This window comes from Macrosteles quadrilineatus, unplaced genomic scaffold (assembly GCF_028750875.1).
Source record: "Macrosteles quadrilineatus isolate MER2022 unplaced genomic scaffold, UCM_ALF_1.0 Scaffold_9__3_contigs__length_116548681, whole genome shotgun sequence".
Taxonomy (NCBI): Eukaryota; Metazoa; Arthropoda; class Insecta; order Hemiptera; family Cicadellidae; genus Macrosteles; species Macrosteles quadrilineatus.
This window is the reverse complement of record NW_026542602.1, coordinates 113,519,571-113,541,367: the sequence shown is the minus strand read 5'-3', so window position 1 is coordinate 113,541,367 and position 21,797 is coordinate 113,519,571. Positions and strand designations below refer to the sequence as shown.

The 21,797-nt window shown below is 37.8% G+C and overlaps 1 protein-coding gene across 1 annotated transcript; it reads left to right on the top strand.

The window, feature by feature from the left end:
• The first annotated feature begins 15,064 nt into the window (after positions 1-15,064).
• Positions 15,065-21,435, top strand: LOC129003744 (uncharacterized). The gene is made up of 3 exons (XM_054432040.1): positions 15,065-15,085; positions 16,212-17,299; positions 21,234-21,435. Exons 1-3 carry the CDS (start codon positions 15,065-15,067, stop codon positions 21,433-21,435), a joined length of 1,311 nt encoding a protein of 436 aa, XP_054288015.1.
• The last annotated feature ends 362 nt before the right edge of the window (positions 21,436-21,797 follow it).

The following is a 21,797-nucleotide window of genomic DNA, read 5'->3' as shown; positions in this document are numbered from 1 at the left end:
ACTCTGAAAGCATGAGTATGAACACTCTTATCGTATATATCCAGCTTAGACGTAGAAGGGTACGCGGCTGACTAGACACGCCCCCACGTATCGAACGCCACTGAAGTTTTGAAGGCCACAATTTCAGGGTCTAATTTTAGCTCACCTGACAATTTCATTCATTTGTCTTTGCACCCAGGTAGTATGTGAATAGTGAGTGCATCTTGTCCTAGTGAAGCATGGATTGTGTGAATGTTAAAGGTTTGGATTACACTAATCCATGTAATACTATAAGCGGTATATAGGACTAGTGTACTTTGGAAGAACGGGGTGCATGGATTGTGAGAATGTTGTAACAGTATGAAATACATTACCACGCATGCATAGTGAGTTGTTGAATAATTTTGTGTGCAAAATACTCCCAAATGGTCTTAAGCACAGTTAATCAGTCAACATTTAATCACTACTGTATCACAAAATATCATTACACATCATGTAACTGTCATATTTATGTCATCATCATTCATTTTTACAAATATAATACCAGCCTCTTTAATATAATAATTTATAACATAATACTATAATTTACTAATTTCCGGTACAGACTAGCCTATTTGAAGTAATAAATCAGCTATTATCTATCTATACAACAAAATGTAGGCTAACATTTTTACTTGACATTTAATTTTACAAATCGTTAGTTGCTGAATGTTATTACAAACTTAAAGCAATTTTATACACCACTTTTGATTGAAGTCAAAAACTATTGAATTTCAAGAACTGATTGAGTTACCTACCTTTTTTGCTTTGGGCTATAAAGTAAAACTGCATGATATGATTGATTTAGACTGCAGTTTTTGCATTCCGCTTCTAGTTCTACATTGCATGCTACAATGGCTATTTAATTGTACTAAATACAATTGTAATATGAAAATTGCGTTTATACATCTATAATTAGATGAACAATTACTATTTTATTGAATTCGATAAGTCGAATAAAATTAAGTGACATTTTTACCTATACCTCAAAAAGTTTTCAGTTACTGCTCATATTTATTTCAGTGTCATACGTCTGCCAAATCATTGGTTCGAACTCACCATCCAGTCCGATATGCACCATTATGTTTTTTTTTTCCTGTTAATATTTACTGTTAGTTTATTATTGCTGTTTGACGCTCGTTAAACATCAGTGCCATTCGTTTATATTATAATAATTTGTCTTGTATTCCAACATAGACTAAAACTAAAACTGTCATTGTAATAGGCATGAGTTTGAATTATAAAAATTGTGGAAGTGTTTTACTGTTATTAGTTGTTGTGAAATAAAACGGGGGTTTTTATGGGGTAAAAAATGGGTTTTCCCATTTTTGACCCTCAAAACTCAAAATTTCCCAATTTCACTCTAGACTAGACCTATTTAAAGAGCTTTAAAAAAACAAATTGGCCTAACTTAGTTCCTTCAGTATATCAAAGTGTTTTTGTACGGTTATTGGTAACGGATAAAGTTCCAAAAATAGTAAATTTAAAATTCCCATGTTATTATTATGGATAATATTGTCAAATGTTATAGTTTGCTTGTTTGATCAAACTTGGCAAATTTATTTATTTTTTACGACGCAATTATTAAAACACACTTAGTTTCCTTGTAGCGGCAAACCTAGGTACTTGTTAAACCTAATGTTATTTAAATAGATTTGATTAAATATCAATTCAGACAAATGGAAATTCGCTTAGTCGGCAGGTTTATGCTGTGGCGGGGGTGTTATTGTAAAATTATCGGATTTAAAATGCTTATCGTATAGCCCTATTTTCGGATGGAAAAATATTTGGTCTCGTGACATTTGTTAACAAGATTATTTTTCACACTAAAAACTGAATTATATAGCCTAGACACAGTTTTAACTGACTTCTCGATTCCCGGACGTAGGGCAGGCCAACAGCTCGTAAATATTTAAAAATTATATTTATTTTATCTACAGTTAAAAAGTAAAACCCCGTTCCCATGGTCCGATCATACTGGTTTTGCGAACTCATTTAAGTTTATCCCGGACAAAAACCCAAAATCGGACAAAAATTGCTCAGGTTATCGCGTTTACGGACACATAAGTCTCTCTCTCACTCACGTACTCGCCTTTGGCTCGCTGGGGGTATTCGCTAAAAGCCAAAATTAGTTATAAAAAAAAGCGTGAGTTTCCTTTGTATTGCTTTTAGAATGTTACAATCAAAATCAACTATACCGAACTACGGCTCGGTCCCCCGGTACTAAATATAATAATATATAATACTAGCAGTCCGGCGCGCGTTGCTGCACTATCAACAACCATAATTTTAAATGCTAATTTGTTTTTTTACGATAAGTAATAAAAACGTATACCAAAAATAAAAATACAATATTTATTTTACTTTGCCTGTGAATAAACAATGTTTTTTTGTTTTTTCCATATGAATGTATAAGTTTTTAGATAGCCTATATTTTTTTTTTCTTTTCTTGATACTTTCTACTTTTTCTTTTACTGATATAGAAAGTTATTTCCTCCTTAATCCTGTTTTAAGCTACAACTATTTTAATTGCGCCTATAATGCATTATAATGGTTGTTTGTCCAACGATGTGGTCTATGGTTTCTCTGGCGCAGTCACACATTGTATTTTCTCGTGTACACTAGGGACTGTAAATGTCCACTACTCGTATAGTATATTATTCAACGAAACAGGTTGAATGTGGTAATGTCTTTCTAATTATAAATAACCTCCTTCAATATTTTAAAGAAGTTAATACATGGGCACGAGTAGTATTCCTATTAACTTCATTGGATAGGCTATATATTTTTAAAACTAAATGCAAGACTCACTACGCTTCAAAATTGCATAGACTACCAGAGTGTCGTGGATCTTTCCAATAGACCGGTTAAATGTTATTTTTTCCATTCTTATTTCGAATAGGTTGAAAGAGTCCTAAACGACAGTGATATCCTGCAGAAAATATGGAAGGACTGGAAAGTTAAAAAAATAACCATGGTTTTGAGTACTTTTGATGCTTTGTGGGCTACTACGTACTCAAGCCTCCATAGGGATTTTGTAAAATGCTGTATTTTAAATATTTTTTTCAACATTCATAAGCTAGCCAACGTTGTATAATTTTCAAAGCTGATCTGTATCATGGCGAATTTTATACGTAGCCCTAGATAGTCTAATCAAAATAACACAATTAAATTAAAAATAAAATCATAGTGACTGCAAAACCGACACGACCCAAGGCAGTACCATCGATGTATATAACCTAACGTTAGGTTAGGTTTTATACATCGATGGGCATTGTTTTCCATAGTTAGCAGCGACAAAGAATAAGGCTTGCGATTGATGCTACACCAGTCAATATGTGGAGTTTTTTTCTAATTATTTAGATTGCTAAATCCTCCTGGTTGTTTTAGGTTTCTACATTTTTGATTTATGTTATTATATATACATCAGCTTACTTTCGTAATTCTTACAGTACCCTATCGCCAAATGTTCGGCCGAATGTTTTGCCGAGAATTTTTGACTCGAGATGCGATGACGAATGCTACAGAACGTGAACGTGAACCTAGAGCTCACCCAGTGCCAGTACACACTCGCCCATGTTTCTAGCCCGAAAATACTAGCTAGTGGTTTGATCAAACTTGGCAAATCTATTTATTTTACACTAAGCTATTAATGTAATAAAACTAAGCTAAATAAACGGTATCAACAATTTGACACTTACTTTCTCCCATTAGTTTTTCAACAATGGGTGGTTGCACTATTTTGTTTAGAATTATGAAGACTATAACAAAAGAATATCAAACAGAAACTGTAAAAAAAAATCCATTTTCCGTTTCTTTCATAGGTCTTATGGGAAAACAACAAAAGTTGCAATAACGTTTTAACCGTAATTTTACTTCAATTAGTAGTTGCACTATTTTGTTTAGAATTATAAAGACCATAACATACTAATTTTAATCAAAACAGGCTTTATTTTAAATCCGATATTCCGTTATTTTATAGGATTATTTATGGGAAAATATAAGTTACAATAAGTTATGAACCGTAATATTTTCAGCTATAAGGGTTTACCATTTTGTTCAGAATTTAAATGGGACAAAAAACTAAATATCTATCAAAATCGTTCGGGTCATTTTCATGAAATTAGATTTTTCCGTTATTTTATGGGTTTATATATAAAGAAATTACCATTAAAAATAAAAATTTCAAAAAAAATACTAAAATGCCTGGAGATACCGAGACATCACTTCGAAAGCCACATTTTGGGTTCAGGGGGAACGAAAACAAATATATCCACTCAAACTCGAAAATTCTTGACAAAAGCAATACTTTCTCCATATAGGCTACGGTACTATGTATAGTGGTAGGAAGTAAAAACACGTTTTATTTACCTCCAAGTAGCATTAAACCTAGGTTCTCGTTAAATATAATGTTCTTGAAATAGCCTAGATTGGATTGTAAATCAACTCAGGCAAATGGAAAATCACCTAGTCTGCAGGTTTGCGAAAAGTGAAATTTCATTTTAGTTGATCAAATTATTAGGACATTAACACATAATGATAATTATGAGTACATTTACTATTACATTTCGACATTGTATCTACTACACCAATTACTAAAATGCTTACTGATACAGTGCCTAAATGATACAGTGGTGAATCCTTACTAACTGTATGTTGATGTGTAAATTAAAGGGTTTATTGATTGAACTTATTTTTTACTAAACGTTAAATAGTTCTATAAGGACATCCACGAATATTTTCTGTTCTAATATTCGTGAGAAGATCCATATATTTGTAGCTGCTTGGTCTTCCAGAAAATCTATAAAATTCACGACGACGTAAAGAACTACATGAATACCCACTTACTAGCGCATACTGTAAAGGGCATTTTTCACTAGTTTTCCAGTTAATTCACCATAGTGTCTCCAATTATAACCCTCTAACCAACACAATGATCATTTTTACTAATTTTTACTTGACGAATCTGATGAACTATGCAAAACATTGCTAATAATTATAATTTGTATAAATACCCATATTTTTAGGTATTTTCCCAGGTTTGGGGTAAATACCCATTTATAAATATCATACCCACAGGGTATTTACCCGGTTCACATCACCAGATTAAGCACAAAATAAATTCACTACTGTTGTGTAGGGGCAACAACTATCGGTGTCTTGTACGTTTATTCAAAGGCTTCTCACTATGCCTAAGAAAATGTTGGAAATAATTTTACTAAAGTAACAACATGAAACAATTATATTTATAACATTACAAACAATCAAAAATATTATTTTTAATTTGCTTACAATAGTATGACCTATTTTAATTACGTTTCTTAGATGACATGTTGATTAATTTATTTTCAACGAAACATATTCAAATATTTCATAAACTATTCATCTTTCACATTGAATTGAGCAATGTTTTAAAGACCTATACGAGTACTATTCATTTTTAACATTGAATTAAGAAATGTTTTAAAGAGTTACCAGTACTATTCATCTTTAACATTAAATTGAGCAATGTTTTAAAGAGCTATATCAGTACTATTCATCTTTAACATTGAATTGAGTAATGTTTTAAAGAGCTATATCAGTACTATTCATCTTTAACATTGAATTGAGTAATGTTTTAAAGAGCTATATCAGTACTATTCATCTTTATTGAATTGAGTAATATTTTTAAAGAGCTATATCAGTACTATTCATCTTTAACATTGAATTGAGTAATGTTTTAAAGAGCTATATCAGTACTATTCTTTTTTAACATTGAATTGAGCAATGTTTTAAAGAGCTACTAGTGTACATGTTGCTCGAAATCGAGCAATTGCAAAGTTTAAAAACTAAGAAAAGTCATTATTTCCGATGAGTTTAAAAGACTCAACTCATAGAATAGATTACTTACCTAACAGTTCCGTATAATCAAAATTTCTTGTAAATATTTTATAATTTTTCAAAAGCTGATCTGGTTTTTAGTGTATTTTACAAATATTTCCTGCTTAGCGTTAGGTTGTCCATGTTGATCTTCGTCGATGATAATGAAGTCTGCATAGTACTACCCATTGTCGCCAGTACAAAATCAAGGAACTGTATAATTTTAAGTAACATTTCAGTAGAAATGTTATCAACTGTACCTTCCTCACTCGTTTCTTTCCTCATCCCGTTTTTGACTAACGACTAGGTGACTAACGATGGTCCACAAGTAAACCTCCAGTGTATTTTAAGTGCACCCTCTCCGACTATCCTCTTATACCACAATTAGCCAGCCAACCGAAGTTTTGGCAGTTTTTCTCCCATCTCCCGGCCAGACCATATCTCAAGCCGGCAATTATGCATTGTTAGCAGCTAGGGGCTAATGAAGTTGACGCGACCAAAAATAATACCGTTACTTCGTGATTGACTCCTCCTTCGTCAAGTTGTAGTCTGGAGTGATTTTTATTTATACTTTTGTATGGACGTTAGCTGACAGATTTTAGAAAGTACTTCGAATGTTTGTAAAACGAATCAAGTGGCCAAGGTTTAAAGTGTAGCCTGGTGTAATGTGAAACACACAATCTGTGAACACAATCGTGCTTAGCGTCCTAGAACAAAGAGGAGGCAAAGGGTCTACTCTGCATTGCCTATAAATATACAATAAAATAGCTTAAAAAAAAAAACAAATAAATCTAACCTACTGTATCTAGGCTATACAAAATCCTTGAAGTAATACATCCTCCTTGAAGTAATGTCCCATTTTCTGTTAAATGTAATTGTGCATAAGACATAGACATAACGATTGTGATAATCAGCTGTTTTGATGAGTCTGTTGTGTCTAGCGTCTGTTTGTTTGTTGTCTGGCAGCGCGTCGCATGTTGTCGCTGTCTAGACACAATCAATACGGTAACACTAATATAACGCTGAATGCTGAATTTTCAACACAAAAAATCTTGAACATTAATACAGAAGTTACCTCTTAAACTGTCTGGCCTTGTTTGTATTGTAGTTGTGATTGTTTTAGTCTAGATTATTGATTGAACTAAATCAATATCGAGATAGTTCTATGATTTTTGATAACCACGTATGAGAGGACATTGTTCTGGGCTTGAATTGTCCGTGCTACATTGGTTATTGGTGGGTTTATAGTTAGATATGCAATGCAATCAGGATGTAATATTTGGGAGACTACAAGCATTTCGTTTCAGTTAATTGGCGTGGACTAATTGTCTTTCCATTCTGTTTTTCGTGCCACCGTAGTGATACATTGTTTTTAAAATTGTCTCGTTTACCTACTTATATTTTAAATACTCTTTGCTTTTTCAATTTTTCAACCAACTTTAATCACAAATGTGGTTTATTACGGAGTGTAAACTAAGCACCAGTGTGAGTGTGGGTGAAATGACCAGGCAAAATCAGTGTTGGGCGATTAGTGTTTGACGATATTGTGTTCGGTGATACAATGTTCAATGTTCATGATGTAGTGTTCAGTTAGGGTTTGGTGTATCAACAAAGTGGTTATCTAGTTTCGGTGATGCTATGTTCAATGTTATTATGTAGTGTTCAGTTAAGGTTTGGTGTCTCGACAAAGTGGTTATCTAGTGGTTAGTGATGGTATGTTCAATGTTATGATGCAGTGTTCAGCTAAGGTTTGATGTCTCAACAAAGTAGTTATCTAGTGTTCAGCGATGCTATGTTCAATGTTATTGTGTGGTGTTCAGCTAAGGTTTGGTGTCTCGACAAAGTAGTTATCTAGTTTCGGTGATACAATGTTCAATGTTCATGATGTAGTGTTCAGTTAGGGTTTGGTGTATCAACAAAGTGGTTATCTAGTTTCGGTGATGCTATGTTCAATGTTATTATGTAGTGTTCAGTTAAGGTTTGGTGTCTCGACAAAGTGGTTATCTAGTGGTTAGTGATGGTATGTTCAATGTTATGATGCAGTGTTCAGCTAAGGTTTGATGTCTCAACAAAGTAGTTATCTAGTTTCCAGCGATGCTATGGCTATGTTCAATGTTAAGATGCAGTTATGATGCAGTGTTCAGCTAAGGTTTGGTGTCTCGACGAAGTAGTTATCTAGTGTCCAGCGATGCTATGGCTATGTTCAATGTTAAGATGCAGTTATGATGCAGTGTTCAGCTAAGGTTTGGTGTCTCGACAAAGTAGTTATCTAGTGTCCAGCGATGCTATGGCTATGTTCAATGTTAAGATGCAGTTATGATGCAGTGTTCAGCTAAGGTTTGGTGTCTCGACAAAGTGATTATCTAGTTTCGGTGATGCTATGTTCAATGTTATGATGCAGTGTTCAGTTAAGGTTTGGTGTCTCGACAAAGTGATTATCTAGTTTCGGTGATGCTATGTTCAATGTTATGATGTGGTGTTCAGTTAAGGTTTGGTGTCTGGACAAAGTGGTTATCTAGTTTCGGTGATGCTATGTTCAATGTTATGATGCAGTGTTCAGCTAAGGTTTGATGTCTCAACAAAGTAGTTATCTAGTGTCCAGCGATGCTATGGCTATGTTCAATGTTAAGATGCAGTTATGATGCAGTGTTCAGCTAAGGTTTGGTGTCTCGACAAAGTGATTATCTAGTTTCGGTGATGCTATGTTCAATGTTATGATGTTGTGTTCAGTTAAGGTTTGGTGTCTGGACAAAGTGGTTATCTAGTTTCGGTGATGCTATGTTCAATGTTATGATGTTGTGTTCAGTTAAGGTTTGGTGTCTCGACAAAGTGATTATCTAGTTTCGGTGATGCTATGTTCAATGTTATGATGTTGTGTTCAGTTAAGGTTTGGTGTCTCGACAAAGTGATTATCTAGTTTCGGTGATGCTATGTTCAATGTTATGATGTTGTGTTCAGTTAAGGTTTGGTGTCTGGACAAAGTGGTTATCTAGTTTCGGTGATGCTATGTTCAATGTTATTATGTGGTGTTCAGCTAAGGTTTGGTGTCTGGACAAAGTGGTTATCTAGTTTCGGTGATGCTATGTTCAATGTTATGATGTTGTGTTCAGTTAAGGTTTGGTGTCTGGACAAAGTGATTATCTAGTTTCGGTGATGCTATGTTCAATGTTATGATGTCGTGTTCAGTTAAGGTTTGGTGTCTGGACAAAGTGGTTATCTAGTTTCGGTGATGCTATGTTCAATGTTATGATGCAGTGTTCAGCTAAGGTTTGGTGTCTCGACAAAGTGGTGATCTAGTGTCCAGCGATGCTATGGCTATGTTCAATGTTAAGATGCAGTTATGATGCAGTGTTCAGCTAAGGTTTGGTGTCTCGACAAAGTGATTATCTAGTTTCGGTGATGCTATGTTCAATGTTATGATGTGGTGTTCAGCTAAGGTTTGGTGTCTGGACAAAGTGGTTATCTAGTTTCGGTGATGCTATGTTCAATGTTATGATGCAGTGTTCAGCTAAGGTTTGGTGTCTGGACAAAGTGGTTATCTAGTGCTCGGTGACGCTATGTTCAATGTTACTGTGTAGTGTTCAGCTAAGGTTTGGTGTCTCGACAAAGTAGTTATCTAGTTTCGGTGATGCTATGTTCAATGTTATGATGTAGTGTTCAGCTAAGGTTTGGTGTCTCGACAAAGTGGTTATCTAGTGCTCGGTAACGCTATGTTCAATGTCATGATGTAGTGTTCAGTTAAGGTTTGGTGTCTGGACAAAGTAGTTATCTAGTGTTCAGTGATGCTATGTTCAATGTTATGATGTAGTGTTAAGTTAAGGTTTGGTGTCTCGACAAAGTAGTTACCTAGTGTTCGGTGATGCTATGTTCAATGTTATGATGTAGTGTTCAGTTAAGGTTTGGTGTCTCGACAAAGTGGTTATCTAGTGTTCAGTGATGCTATGTTCAATGTTATGATGTAGTGTTAAGTTAAGGTTTGGTGTCTCGACAAAGTAGTTATCTAGTTTCGGTGATGCTATGTTGTTCAATGTTATGATGTAGTGTTCAGTTAAGGTTTGGTGTCTGGACAAAGTGGTTATCTAGTTTCGATGATGCTATGTTCAATGTTATGAAGTAACGTTCAGCTAAGGTTTGGTGTCTCGACAAAGTAGTTATCTAGTTTCGGTGATGCTATGTTCAATGTTATGATGTAGTGTTCAGCTAAGGTTTGGTGTCTCGACAAAGTAGTTATCTAGTTTCGGTGATGCTATGTTCAATGTTATGAAGTAGTGTTCAGTTAAGGTTTGGTGTCTCGACAAGTTGGTTATCTAGTGCTCGGTGATGCTATGTTCAATGTTATGATGTAGTGTTCAGTTAAGGTTTGGTGTCTCGACAAGTTGGTTATCTAGTGCTCGGTGATGCTATGTTCAATGTTATGAAGTAGTGTTCAGCTAAGGTTTGGTGTCTCGACAAGTTGGTTATCTAGTGCTCGGTGATGCTATGTTCAATGTTATGATGTAGTGTTCAGTTAAGGTTTGGTGTCTCGACAAAGTGGTTATCTAGTTTCGGTGATGCTATGTTCAATGTTATGATAAAGTGTTCAGCTAAGGTTTGGTGTCTCAACAAAGTAGTTATCTAGTGTACAGCGATGCTATGTTCAATGTTATGATGCAGTGTTCAGCTAAGGTTTGGTGTCTCGACAAAGTGGTTATCTAGTTTTGGTGATGCTATGTTCAATGTTATGATGCAGTGTTCAGCTAAGGTTTGGTGTCTCGACAAAGTGGTTATCTAGTTTCGGTGATGCTATGTTCAATGTTATGATGCAGTGTTCAGCTAAGGTTTAGTGTCTTGACAAAGTAGTTATCTAGTTTCTGTGATGCTATGTTCAGTGTTATGATGTAGTGTTCAGCTAAGGTTTGGTGTCTCAACAAAGTAGTTATCTAGTGTTAAGCGATGCTATGTTCAATGTTATTGTGTAGTGTTCAGCAAAGAGGTTTGGTGTCTCGATAAGTTGGTTATCTAGTGCTCGGTGATGGGAGTTTTGGAATCCGACCTCACGTGTGTGTTTGTTTATACATTAGCGTAGTTTCTGCCAAAACGCGTCCAATTTAAATGAAATTTGGCATTGCTCTTTGAGTGCGGTCCAAACTATGGGCTTGTTGCGTGGTCGCGGTAAATGCGATATTCTTTTTTATATTTTTAGAATTTTATCTTATACTCATAGGTTTGCTTTTCAATACAAACGTGTTACCTAGACAATTGCTGCTTGACGACACACGTTTCTTAGTTATTATTGAAAAGTTACCCTCAAAAACGTATCCTTGTGTGACTTCCGTTCAAATTTAGTGCCCCAGTGTTTCTCAAATGATTGTTACACACCTAGAATTTGTGAATATTGACAATTTTTTTTATATATGTTTCATTTCATGACCTTAGCTATCTCTCAAGTCATTACGGAGATGGGTGCAGTTTGGGACTTCTCACCACAGAGACAATACATGTTCAACATGCCAGTTGTCGACCAGATGTGATTTTCAGTTTTCACATGTCAACTCCCCCCTCCCTACCCCTCCCCGGACGGTTTACTCGTAAAGTTACCCATGTCACAGTTTACGACTATTCTGACAGTTTTTGCAGATGTTTAAGCCATCGGTGACTGATTCTTTCGCCGCTCACCTGCCCAATGTGTCATGCTTGACTTTTATGGGGTTTACTCTCGATTGTCTACGGGGTTTGTGGCCCTCCGGGGTCGGATTTTCCATTTGCCCCTCGTTTTATGTGCAATTTAGGCCCGCGGGGTTTGCTCCAGTCCCGGCCGGGGACCCACGAATTTTGGGGGCATGGCTGCAGGCTATTTGTACGATAGTCCTCAACCAGAAGAACGTATTGAATAGAATCTCGTCGGATATTTATTTACAACTAATGTAATATTTACCATTGATGAGTAGTTCGTTATTAGTTTCTGTTTCTAGTCAGTAGTGTGTGAGGAATCTGCAGATATTTACGTTTACATAGTCGGAGTTACCAAACCCAAACCAACTTGATGAGATAGCACTGCTGAACGTGCAAGCTTTTCAGTGAATTATAATCTGTAGTGTAAAAGCGAATTTTCACTTTCTAAATCTACTCAATAAATGATCTCGTTATTACTAGTATTGTAACAATGATATCCTAATAATTATTTATAAAAACCTGTAGTTAAAAAAAATCCGTATACATTTGTTCATAATCCTACCTCGAGATTCAATTATTGTAGGACATTTTTAATTAGCAGTTTAATACAATTGAATGTTTTACATTATTGTATTAGCCATATTAATCTTTCCCAATATATAAGGATATATAGTGGGATATAGTAGGATATATATCTTTCCCTATCCCTATAAGGAGAAAGCATAAATGGGAATTATACTATATTCAATATTGCATAGGTAGGATTTATTATTCTATATATTTTATTATACCATATCTTTCACAATACACTTACAACAATAAACTTTGAGGATACAGATAAATATTTGCTTTTGCCTTGAATGTTTGTTTCACAGGCTATAAATATAATACAGTAACCAGTAACCAGAGTTATTTTAACGTATATCAACTCACAAAGTTAGCTGTACATAGAATATCAGATTTGCTACCAAAATAAATCCAATTCAAACAGTTGGCAAACTATAACATAACTTATTCAAACACAAATACCCTGCATGCGAACTAACTACACAAGCAACAAGTTGGTGCAAGCGTTGAATAAATAGAAGCCTGACTTTACGTGCTCCACGAAATAATTAAATTTGATAGTATTTCCCATCTGACGGCGTTCCTAGCAAAAACTCCACCCTCCTCCCGCCCTTTAGGGCACGTAGTAGCTATTTGTTGGCAAAACTCTAATTGGGAAGTTGAACTTTTTACGTCATTAGCCCAGCGTAATTTGCTTTTGGATGTTTTTGTTTTCTAGAAAGAAAAGCAATTTTGTTTCCGAACAATGTTTTCAATCCAAACTTGACCCGAAGCTAATCATCGTTTGTGTTCGGTCGGAGTATATTGTTGTTACATTTATTGAATTTAGAGTTTATACGGATACATTTTCCACCAACATGTTGCATCATCAGTTTTATTTGTTTACTTAGTAAATTGAGACGATGAAACCTTTGTGTACCAGAAAGTTTATATGTTTGTCGTACGTGAAAATGTATCTGCTTTCGCAATATCTGCCCGATTTTTAAAATCATCGATGCGAAACATAAACTCCTATTTTCCAATCTAGATTATTAATACTTTTTCAACAATTGGGCGATTATAATCTGTTAGGCCCTGGTGGTGGTTGTTTGCCTTATTGTCTACCTATTGTTTCACAGATGAGATTGGTTGAAGCGTGTGACGTCAGCTCCAGTTGCTCTGTTCTCCTGGTGGTGGTTTTTTGCCTGATTGTCTACCTATTGTTTCACAGATGAGATTGGTTGAAGCGTGTGACGTCAGCTCCAGTTGCTCTGTTCTCCTGGTGGTGGTTTTTTGCCTTATTGTCTACCTATTGTTTCACAGATGAGATTGGTTGAAGCGTGTGACGTCAGCTCCAGTTGCTCTGTTCTCCTGGTGGTGGTTTTTTGCCTTATTGTCTACCTATTGTTTCACAGATGAGATTGGTTGAAGCGTGTGACGTCAGCTCCAGTTGCTCTGTTCCCCTGGTGGTGGTTGTTTTTGCCTTATTGTCTACCTGTTGTTTCACAGATGAGATTGGTCGAAGCGTGTGACGTCGGCTCCAGTTGCTCTGTTCTCCTGGTGGTGGTTTTTTGCCTTATTGTCTACCTGTTGTTTCACAGATGAGATCGGTCGAAGCGTGTGGCGTCGGCTCCAGTTGCTCTGTTCTCCTGGTGGTGGTTTTTTTGCCTTATTGTCTACCTGTTGTTTCACAGATGAGATTGGTCGAAGCGTGTGACGTCGGCTCCAGTTGCTCTGTTCCCCTGGTGGTGGTTGTTTTTGCCTTATTGTCTACCTATTGTTTCACAGATGAGATCGGTCGAAGCGTGTGACGTCGGCTCCAGTTGCTCTGTTCCCCTGGTGGTGGTTGTTTTTGCCTTATTGTCTACCTATTGTTTCACAGATGAGATTGGTCGAAGCGTGTGACGTCGGCTCCAGTTGCTCTGTTCCCCTGGTGGTGGTTGTTTTTGCCTTATTGTCTACCTGTTGTTTCACAGATGAGATCGGTCGAAGCGTGTGACGTCGGCTCCAGTTGCTCTGTTCTCCTGGTGGTGGTTGTTTTTGCCTTATTGTCTACCTATTGTTTCACAGATGAGATCGGTCGAAGCGTGTGACGTCGGCTCCAGTTGCTCTGTTCCCCTGGTGGTGGTTGTTTTTGCCTTATTGTCTACCTATTGTTTCACAGATGAGATCGGTCGAAGCGTGTGACGTCGGCTCCAGTTGCTCTGTTCCCCTGGTGGTGGTTGTTTTTCCTTATTGTCTACCTATTGTTTCACAGATGAGATCGGTCAAAGCGTGTGACGTCGGCTCCAGTGCTCTGTTCCCCTGGTGGTTGTTTTTGCCTTATTGTCTACCTATTGTTTCACAGATGAGAGCGGTCGAAGCGTGTGACGTCGGCTCCAGTGCTCTGTTCCCCTGGCCTCGGTTGTTATTATATTGTTAACAGGATGTTATGGGTCGAAGCACAAGACGTCAGCACTAGTTGCTCTGTTCCCCTGGTGGGGGTTGTGGTTGCTTCATTGTGTTCCTGTTGTTGACAGATGAGATGGGTCGGAGCGTGTGACGTCAGAACTAGTTGCTCTGTTCCCCTGGTGGGGGTTGTTGTTGCCTTATTGTGTTCCTGTTGTTGACAGATGAGATGGGTCGGAGCGTGTGACGACGGCGCGAGTTGCTCTGTTCCCCTGGTGGTGGTTGTGGTTGCTTTATTGTGTTCCTGTTGTTGACAGATGAGATGGGTCGGAGCGTGTGACGACGGCGCGAGTTGCTCTGTTCCCCTGGTGGTGGTTGTGGTTGCTTTATTGTGTTCCTGTTGTTGACAGATGAGATGGGTCGGAGCGTGTGACGACGGCGCGAGTTGCTCTGTTCCCCTGGTGGTTGTTGCCCTTGGTGTTGCTGTGCCGAGCCACGAGTCCGCGGCGGCCTACAGTCCCTGAGGAAGACGACACTAACGTGACGGCTTCGACGGAGGTAGTTACCGCGTGCAAGGGCCTCACAGGGCCCATGTCACCTCATGCCTCGCATATGGAAACATGTGAGTTAGTTTTATGTTCACACTAATCCGTGTGTTTAACTTAACTAATTGTTAACGATTGCTACACTTTCTGGCAATGATTCACCAATTCCTCTAATCAATCAGCTCCAATATCGGCATGTAATCCATTCATTCCTGTTGCCAATAATCGTCAGAAATTGTCAGTTCCTCTAATCCCTGTCGTTACCAGTGAGCTGATGATATCGACGTTTCCTTTATAACATACATGGATATGGTATCAATGAGACGTTTCTCCATACATTCATGTTATCGATAATCCACCCTTGATTAAAGATGCTCCACATTTTCTTCTTATGCATTGCTGTCTGATATCGCATGTTTCTCCATAGTATCTCTCTTATCAATCAGCCACAAATTTTGAAAGGTATTCGTGTTAACAAAAATGTGTCTATACCGATAGTTTATCCATACATTTAAATTTGATTAATCTTAATTGTGGCAAGTAATAAAGCTACACAAACTATAAATAGAAAAATTGTCTCATCGACCTGTGCGTGACAAAAGTTTAAACACTGGCTGCTTTGATAATCATCTTGATTGTACTGTAGTATCACGAAAAAAAACACACAAACAGGCACACTTTTTAGTCCACTGGACCTCTTTTTGGTCAGGGTAAGGTAAACTAGAGACTGTGTGTTTGGTCAGTTTATCTTAAAATATTTTACCGACAGGCGTGTGATATTATTAAAATAATTTGCACTCAAACCCATAAAAACTCTATAGAAGGTAAATCGAAAACTGAGAATGGGGAAAATATGTATTTAAAAAAAATTGGTATATTTACTCCAAACATTTCTGTTATAAATGACCCACCGTCATCGATAGTTCTTCATACCTTCCTTATCCATCAGCCGCAAATATTGTGAGCTCATCCATATATTCATGTAATCAACAAGTCGGTAGTTTAGACAGTTCCTTAAAATATTTCGGTTATCAATGAGCCAACGATATTGACAGTTCTCCATACATTCATGTTATACATCCACCGATAAATATATTTACTCCAAACATTCCTGCTACCAATGAGCCACCAATATCGACGGTTCATTCATACAATCATATTAATGAGCTGCCGATATCGACAACTCCTGTTATCAATGGGCAGCCGTCGATATCGACAACTCCTGTTATCAATGGGCCGCCGATATCGAGCACTCCTGTTATCAATGGGCCGCCGATATCGAGCACTCCTGTTATCAATGGGCCGCCGATATCGAGCACTCCTGTTATCAATGGGCCGCCGACATCGAGCACTCCTGTTATCAATGAGCCACCGATATCGAGCACTCCTGTTATCAATGAGCCGCCGATATCGAGCACTCCTGTTATCAATGGGCCGCCGTCGATATCGACAACTCCTGTTATCAATGGGCCGCCGATATCGAGCACTCCTGTTATCAATGAGCCACCGATATCGAGCACTCCTGTTATCAATGAGCCGCCGATATCGAGCACTCCTGTTATCAATGGGCCGCCGTCGATATCGACAACTCCTGTTATCAATGAGCCACCGATATCGACAACTCCTGTTATCAATGGGCAGCCGATATCGAGCACTCCTGTTATCAATGAGCCGCCGATATCGACAACTCCTGTTATCAATGGGCCGCCGATATCGAGCACTCCTGTTATCAATGGGCAGCCGATATCGAGCACTCCTGTTATCAATGGGCCGCCGATATCGAGCACTCCTGTTATCAACGAGCCACCGATATCGACAACTCCTGTTATCAATGGGCAGCCGATATCGAGCACTCCTGTTATCAATGAGCCGCCGATATCGAGCACTCCTGTTATCAATGAGCCACCGATATCGAGCACTCCTGTTATTATCAATGAGCCGCCGATATCGAGCACTCCTGTTATCAATGAGCCACCGATATCGAGCACTCCTGTTATCAATGAGCCGCCGATATCGAGCACTCCTGTTATCAATGAGCCGCCGATATCGAGCACTCCTGTTATCAATGGGCCGCCGTCGATATCGAGCACTCCTGTTATTATCAATGAGCCGCCGATATCGAGCACTCCTGTTATCAATGAGCCACCGATATCGAGCACTCCTGTTATTATCAATGAGCCGCCGATATCGAGCACTCCTGTTATCAATGAGCCGCCGATATCGAGCACTCCTGTTATCAATGAGCCGCCGATATCGAGCACTCTCCTTGCCGCCAGGTCGGACCACCTCGGGTAACAATTAGCCCCCTTCATTACATCCAATTAGCCGTTTAACCGTACAGATTCATTATTGCAACGTCTAGCCGCCGAAATTGCGTCGTTACGGTCGAGAATATTTGGCAATCTAATTTATGAGTTTCCACGTCCTTTCCCAGGCTCGCCACCGCAAATTGGCTGCACGCAGCTCCAATTTGTTTATAAAGAAAAACAGGTAAATTGATAAACCTTGATTGATGTTTGTATGTTTGTAATAATTTGTTTGACTGGTCTTATCTATGATGTAGCCTGATAACAAACGTTTACGTATCGAGGATTGGTAATTGTAAGCACATGCTTCTCGTTAAAACAATTTCAACATCAGTGTACGATTACAATATTTTCTATATGATTTTAGGGATATTTAGGAAAAAGGAAGATCCGTACCTTTAGTCTGCTGTAAACTCATGTTATTAGTCGACTACCATTAGGTCTAATAAGAAGAATTTAACTATTTACAATAATAGTTGTAGTTAATTTTATGGGTGATTGCGGCCCAAGGCAATTACCCACGTAACAAAGTTATACTGTACTGTACAAAATTCCAATAAACTGTTCCTACATGGTCCAAAATGCAACTTCAATCCTCATTGTTAATGATTTACATTTTAAAATTTGATTGAATTTCACGTCGTAATGACTGATATTTTAGCAGTAGATGTATCTTAGAAAAGGCTATAGAATAACAATAAAACTAGGTTTATGTAGCAGTTGTTGTCTGCTTGCAATATTGAGCGGAGCTAGCATATTAATCCAATACTTTTCCTAAATCAATGCTACATCTGTGTCTTGTAAATGAGATCCATACTAGCAGTTCTAAAGTCAATGGAATGTCTATTTGCAGTATACAAAGTCTATACGTCTGGTTCGCGTAAATGAAATGTCTACTTGCAGTATCCAAACTCAATGGTACATTTTGGTTCACGTAAATGAATTGTCTACTTGCAGTATCCAAAGTCAATTTTTCGTCTGGTTCTCATAAATTAAATTTCTTCTTGCAATATCCAATGACAATGGTATATTTTTATTCACATAAATATAATTTAAATGATTCGTTGACTAACATTTTACAACTTTTTTCTTTACCTTTTTATTGCTGTCTTGCAAATAATCCAATAATCCCATAAGGTCCACGTTAAAATTCTAATAATTGAAATTAACGTAGAGAAAAGCCCTTTAGTCCGTTACGTACAATTTCATTTTCATACCTTCCCATAGTTGGTTACTATGACTGTGAAAATTTCATGCGGATCGTTTCAGCCGTTCAGGAGGAGTATTTGTAAAACAAAAGCAGGAATGTAGTACTAAGAGCTTCGCTCAATTAAGAATTGCAATGCTCAAATCTTACCTAAAATACATATTAATATACACAGTTTTTACAAACATTAAAATAAATTAAATATTTGAAGCAAAAACAATACAATACTTGTTGATAAAATCCAATACTATATTGCGATAAACCATATGAGGTGTTAACTTTTTGTATACACCACTTGAAATTAACTGACCGTGTATCTATTGAAGTGCCAATTAAAGGGTGGTTTGACGCAAGAAGGTGAACTCATCACTTTGTAACTCCGCCGAGAGAATGTAGGTCGTAGGGTCGTAGCTCCTAGATAACGGCCAGACAGTGATAACATACTATTACGTAAGCAGCTATGCACTTCTTGCAAACCTACGCCAATCATGTTGAATTATAGAGCTAGGTGACAAGTCGAGACAAATTCTAAATTGCTAAGCCATTACGAGGTTAATCATAAACGATCACTTGGTTTAACAAAAAAGTAGAAAATCTCAATAATTGTTAAACGAAGGATTAGTCAGTCGTTCGTCCAGTATCCACATAATAATTCGAAGACCAACCTGCCAAATGATAATGAGATCTTATCATACGACCAGGTGACAAGTTAGTAGTACCTAGCCTACAAATGCCAAACGTTAACGCTGGCAATCATAAACTATCACAAGGTTTAATCATATAGCTAGACGAAAAGTAGAAACGATAACGTGGTCTAATCATACAAAACCTCATCATACCACCTGGTGACGAGTCAAAGTAAGTTAATTTGCTCAAAGGGGAATAACTATCCTTTTCCTTATATTTATTGATTATTTTTCCATATATTTTTTGATTACTAAGCATGCACTGTATTAATAGGCTTTCCTAGTGTAAGTAGTAGGCTACCTTTCACGTACCGGTACCTTCATATTTTAACCTTAAAACTGTTATTTGGAACAGCAGTCGTTTAACTACGCCTAATCATGGACCCTGAACTTGTTATTAATATCCTCCCCCACAACAATAAATTAAAATTATATTCATTTATCTAATAACATCGTAATAAGGCTTTTAATAATAAGGCTTTTTTAGTCCCGTTCGTGCGATATTTCCTCCTTCCAGGTGAGATCGTTTTTTTTTGTTTTTTTTTTTGTAACTGGAACCGTAGGAGGGATCTTAATAATAGTTGTGTTCTGCTGTAGAAAGAACACTGCTACAATTGTGTTTTCAAGTGAGACAACATTAAGTTTATTTCCAACATCACATTATTTTTGTGTGCAATTTGAAGCGTTCTACAAGCAGAGTTGATTTTAAAAAGTCATTAGCCTCGATCAAGTTTACCCAAATGCAAATTAATCTCTATACAGTATGTACAACATTTTGCTCGTCAATACTCGAGTAACAGATACAAAGTGGTGCAAGTGACCAGTGTCCAAGTGACAGCTACAGACAAATGCGGCCGCTAACACATGTGCATTCTAACTCGCTGCAGTCTGTTCTGCATGCATGCGATGCATTTATTCACAAGTATACATCATTTGTGCGACAAATGGCGCAAATACACCGAGATCTCATTGACTTGACGGACACTGTTCGGTGTCCACGGTTGTCCAGGGCCGCTGACGGTCGCTAAGACACAGTTGCACCTGAGGTTTACCCCCGAGTTGTACCCTTCCACCCTCGGTTCCTGCTCGGCCCCCCACGGAGGCTTGGGTGATTGACAGATGCATTCGACACCCGCGTTTGTCAAATTTCTCCTTACCTCTGACAAATTTCGACCCGTCTCAGCTCGACTTGCGAATTGATTATCATGGATTGGTGCGATATGTTGGTTCATTTGTCAAACTTGCTTTGTGGTTATGGTCTTAATTATGTCTTCGAGGATTTGGATTAAGATACACAGACCTGGTAGACGGCTTGTGTGAATAACGTTGCTGGAAACGCAAATGTTCCCTTACTTTTGACAGTTCGACTTGCAAAGACATGTGCATTGATTCATGGGTTGCTTACATTGTACGATTTATTGGCGTTTTTGGTCTTAATTAAGCTTTGGGTGAGAAAATAGTTAAACCCTTCGCTTACTTGGAGGGTTTAGTGTTAAAAAAGACAACAAGCGTGAGTGTACGGTAATCGTAAGTACCTCCGATCGTAAGTACCTCGTGGTACCTGTGTTTTTTTTTTCAACAGAGCTTGAGTATAAACATTGATTTGAGTATAGAATTTCAAAGTTCCCATATTTCAGATATTGGACACATTTAGCAGAAACTATACAAATCCCTGAGTGTGTATTTGTTTGTAAATAAAGGTCTATTTCGTTTGGGCATTTCCAACATCATCAGATCTAAATACTACTTCTCTACACAAATTAAACCATGCTTCAAGAAATAGGTACACAGTACACACGTTTCTGCATTATTTGGTAGCCTCATTTTCCAAACGCTGGTGAAATACGAATTTCGATTAATTCACTATTGGGCAGATGTAGACACAAACGACCTGATCGTGATTATTTACGTGTACGTGTTGTGTTGGTGCATATGCTAATACAATAACTTCCAAATCGCAGTACTGCACCTACCGTACTGTTACATCAGGAAAGTGGATTTATCATTACGGCAAAAACCGCTATAGGTGCGGACTGCGGACTAGTGCGGACAGATTTGAACGGAGGCGGGCTGGGAGCATTGACTCTGTCCTCTCACTCTCTCACTATCTCCATCTCGCTCTATCTCTCTCTGCTGCAACAGCCAACTCCAGCCTTGAGTTTGGGCCCAACAAAGTTGCCCATGTGGGCTGTTTTCTGGACGCTGATGTCGGCAGTCGGCTGCACTAAATTTGCATGCCTTCTTAGTATTCAGGTCGGAGTGGCGCGGTTTTGATGTCATCGTTGCGTTACGTGCTGCTTATACGACAGAATGTCGAGGTTACTGCGGAGTGCGGCATTGAGAGATCCTTAACCAAAAGGTGTGGTTATAGTTCTCGATCGCAGGTTCGATCCTAGTCAGGTCGTGGACAAAAGTGATACCGTGAGTAATTTGGCTATCAACTTATCGTGCTATTAGACAATAAAAATCCTACAGGGTTCGGCCGGTCCCTTCAAAAAAACATATCAAATAAAGATCAGATTAGATTTTTATCATTGAAGTGTAACGAGCAAATTTAGCTCAATTACAATAGGGTTCACCATCATAGAAT

What these genes read in the sequence shown, in the direction of transcription:
- LOC129003744 (XM_054432040.1), top strand. Translation starts at nt 15,065, where the DNA reads ATGCCTCGCATATGGAAACAT. An exon ending in TGCCTCGCATATGGAAACAT is followed by an intron (nt 15,086 to 16,211) that starts GTGAGTTAGTTT and finishes ATCAATGGGCAG; the next exon opens with CCGTCGATATCGACAACTCC. An exon ending in GCCAGGTCGGACCACCTCGG is followed by an intron (nt 17,300 to 21,233) that starts GTAACAATTAGC and finishes AAACCGCTATAG; the next exon opens with GTGCGGACTGCGGACTAGTG.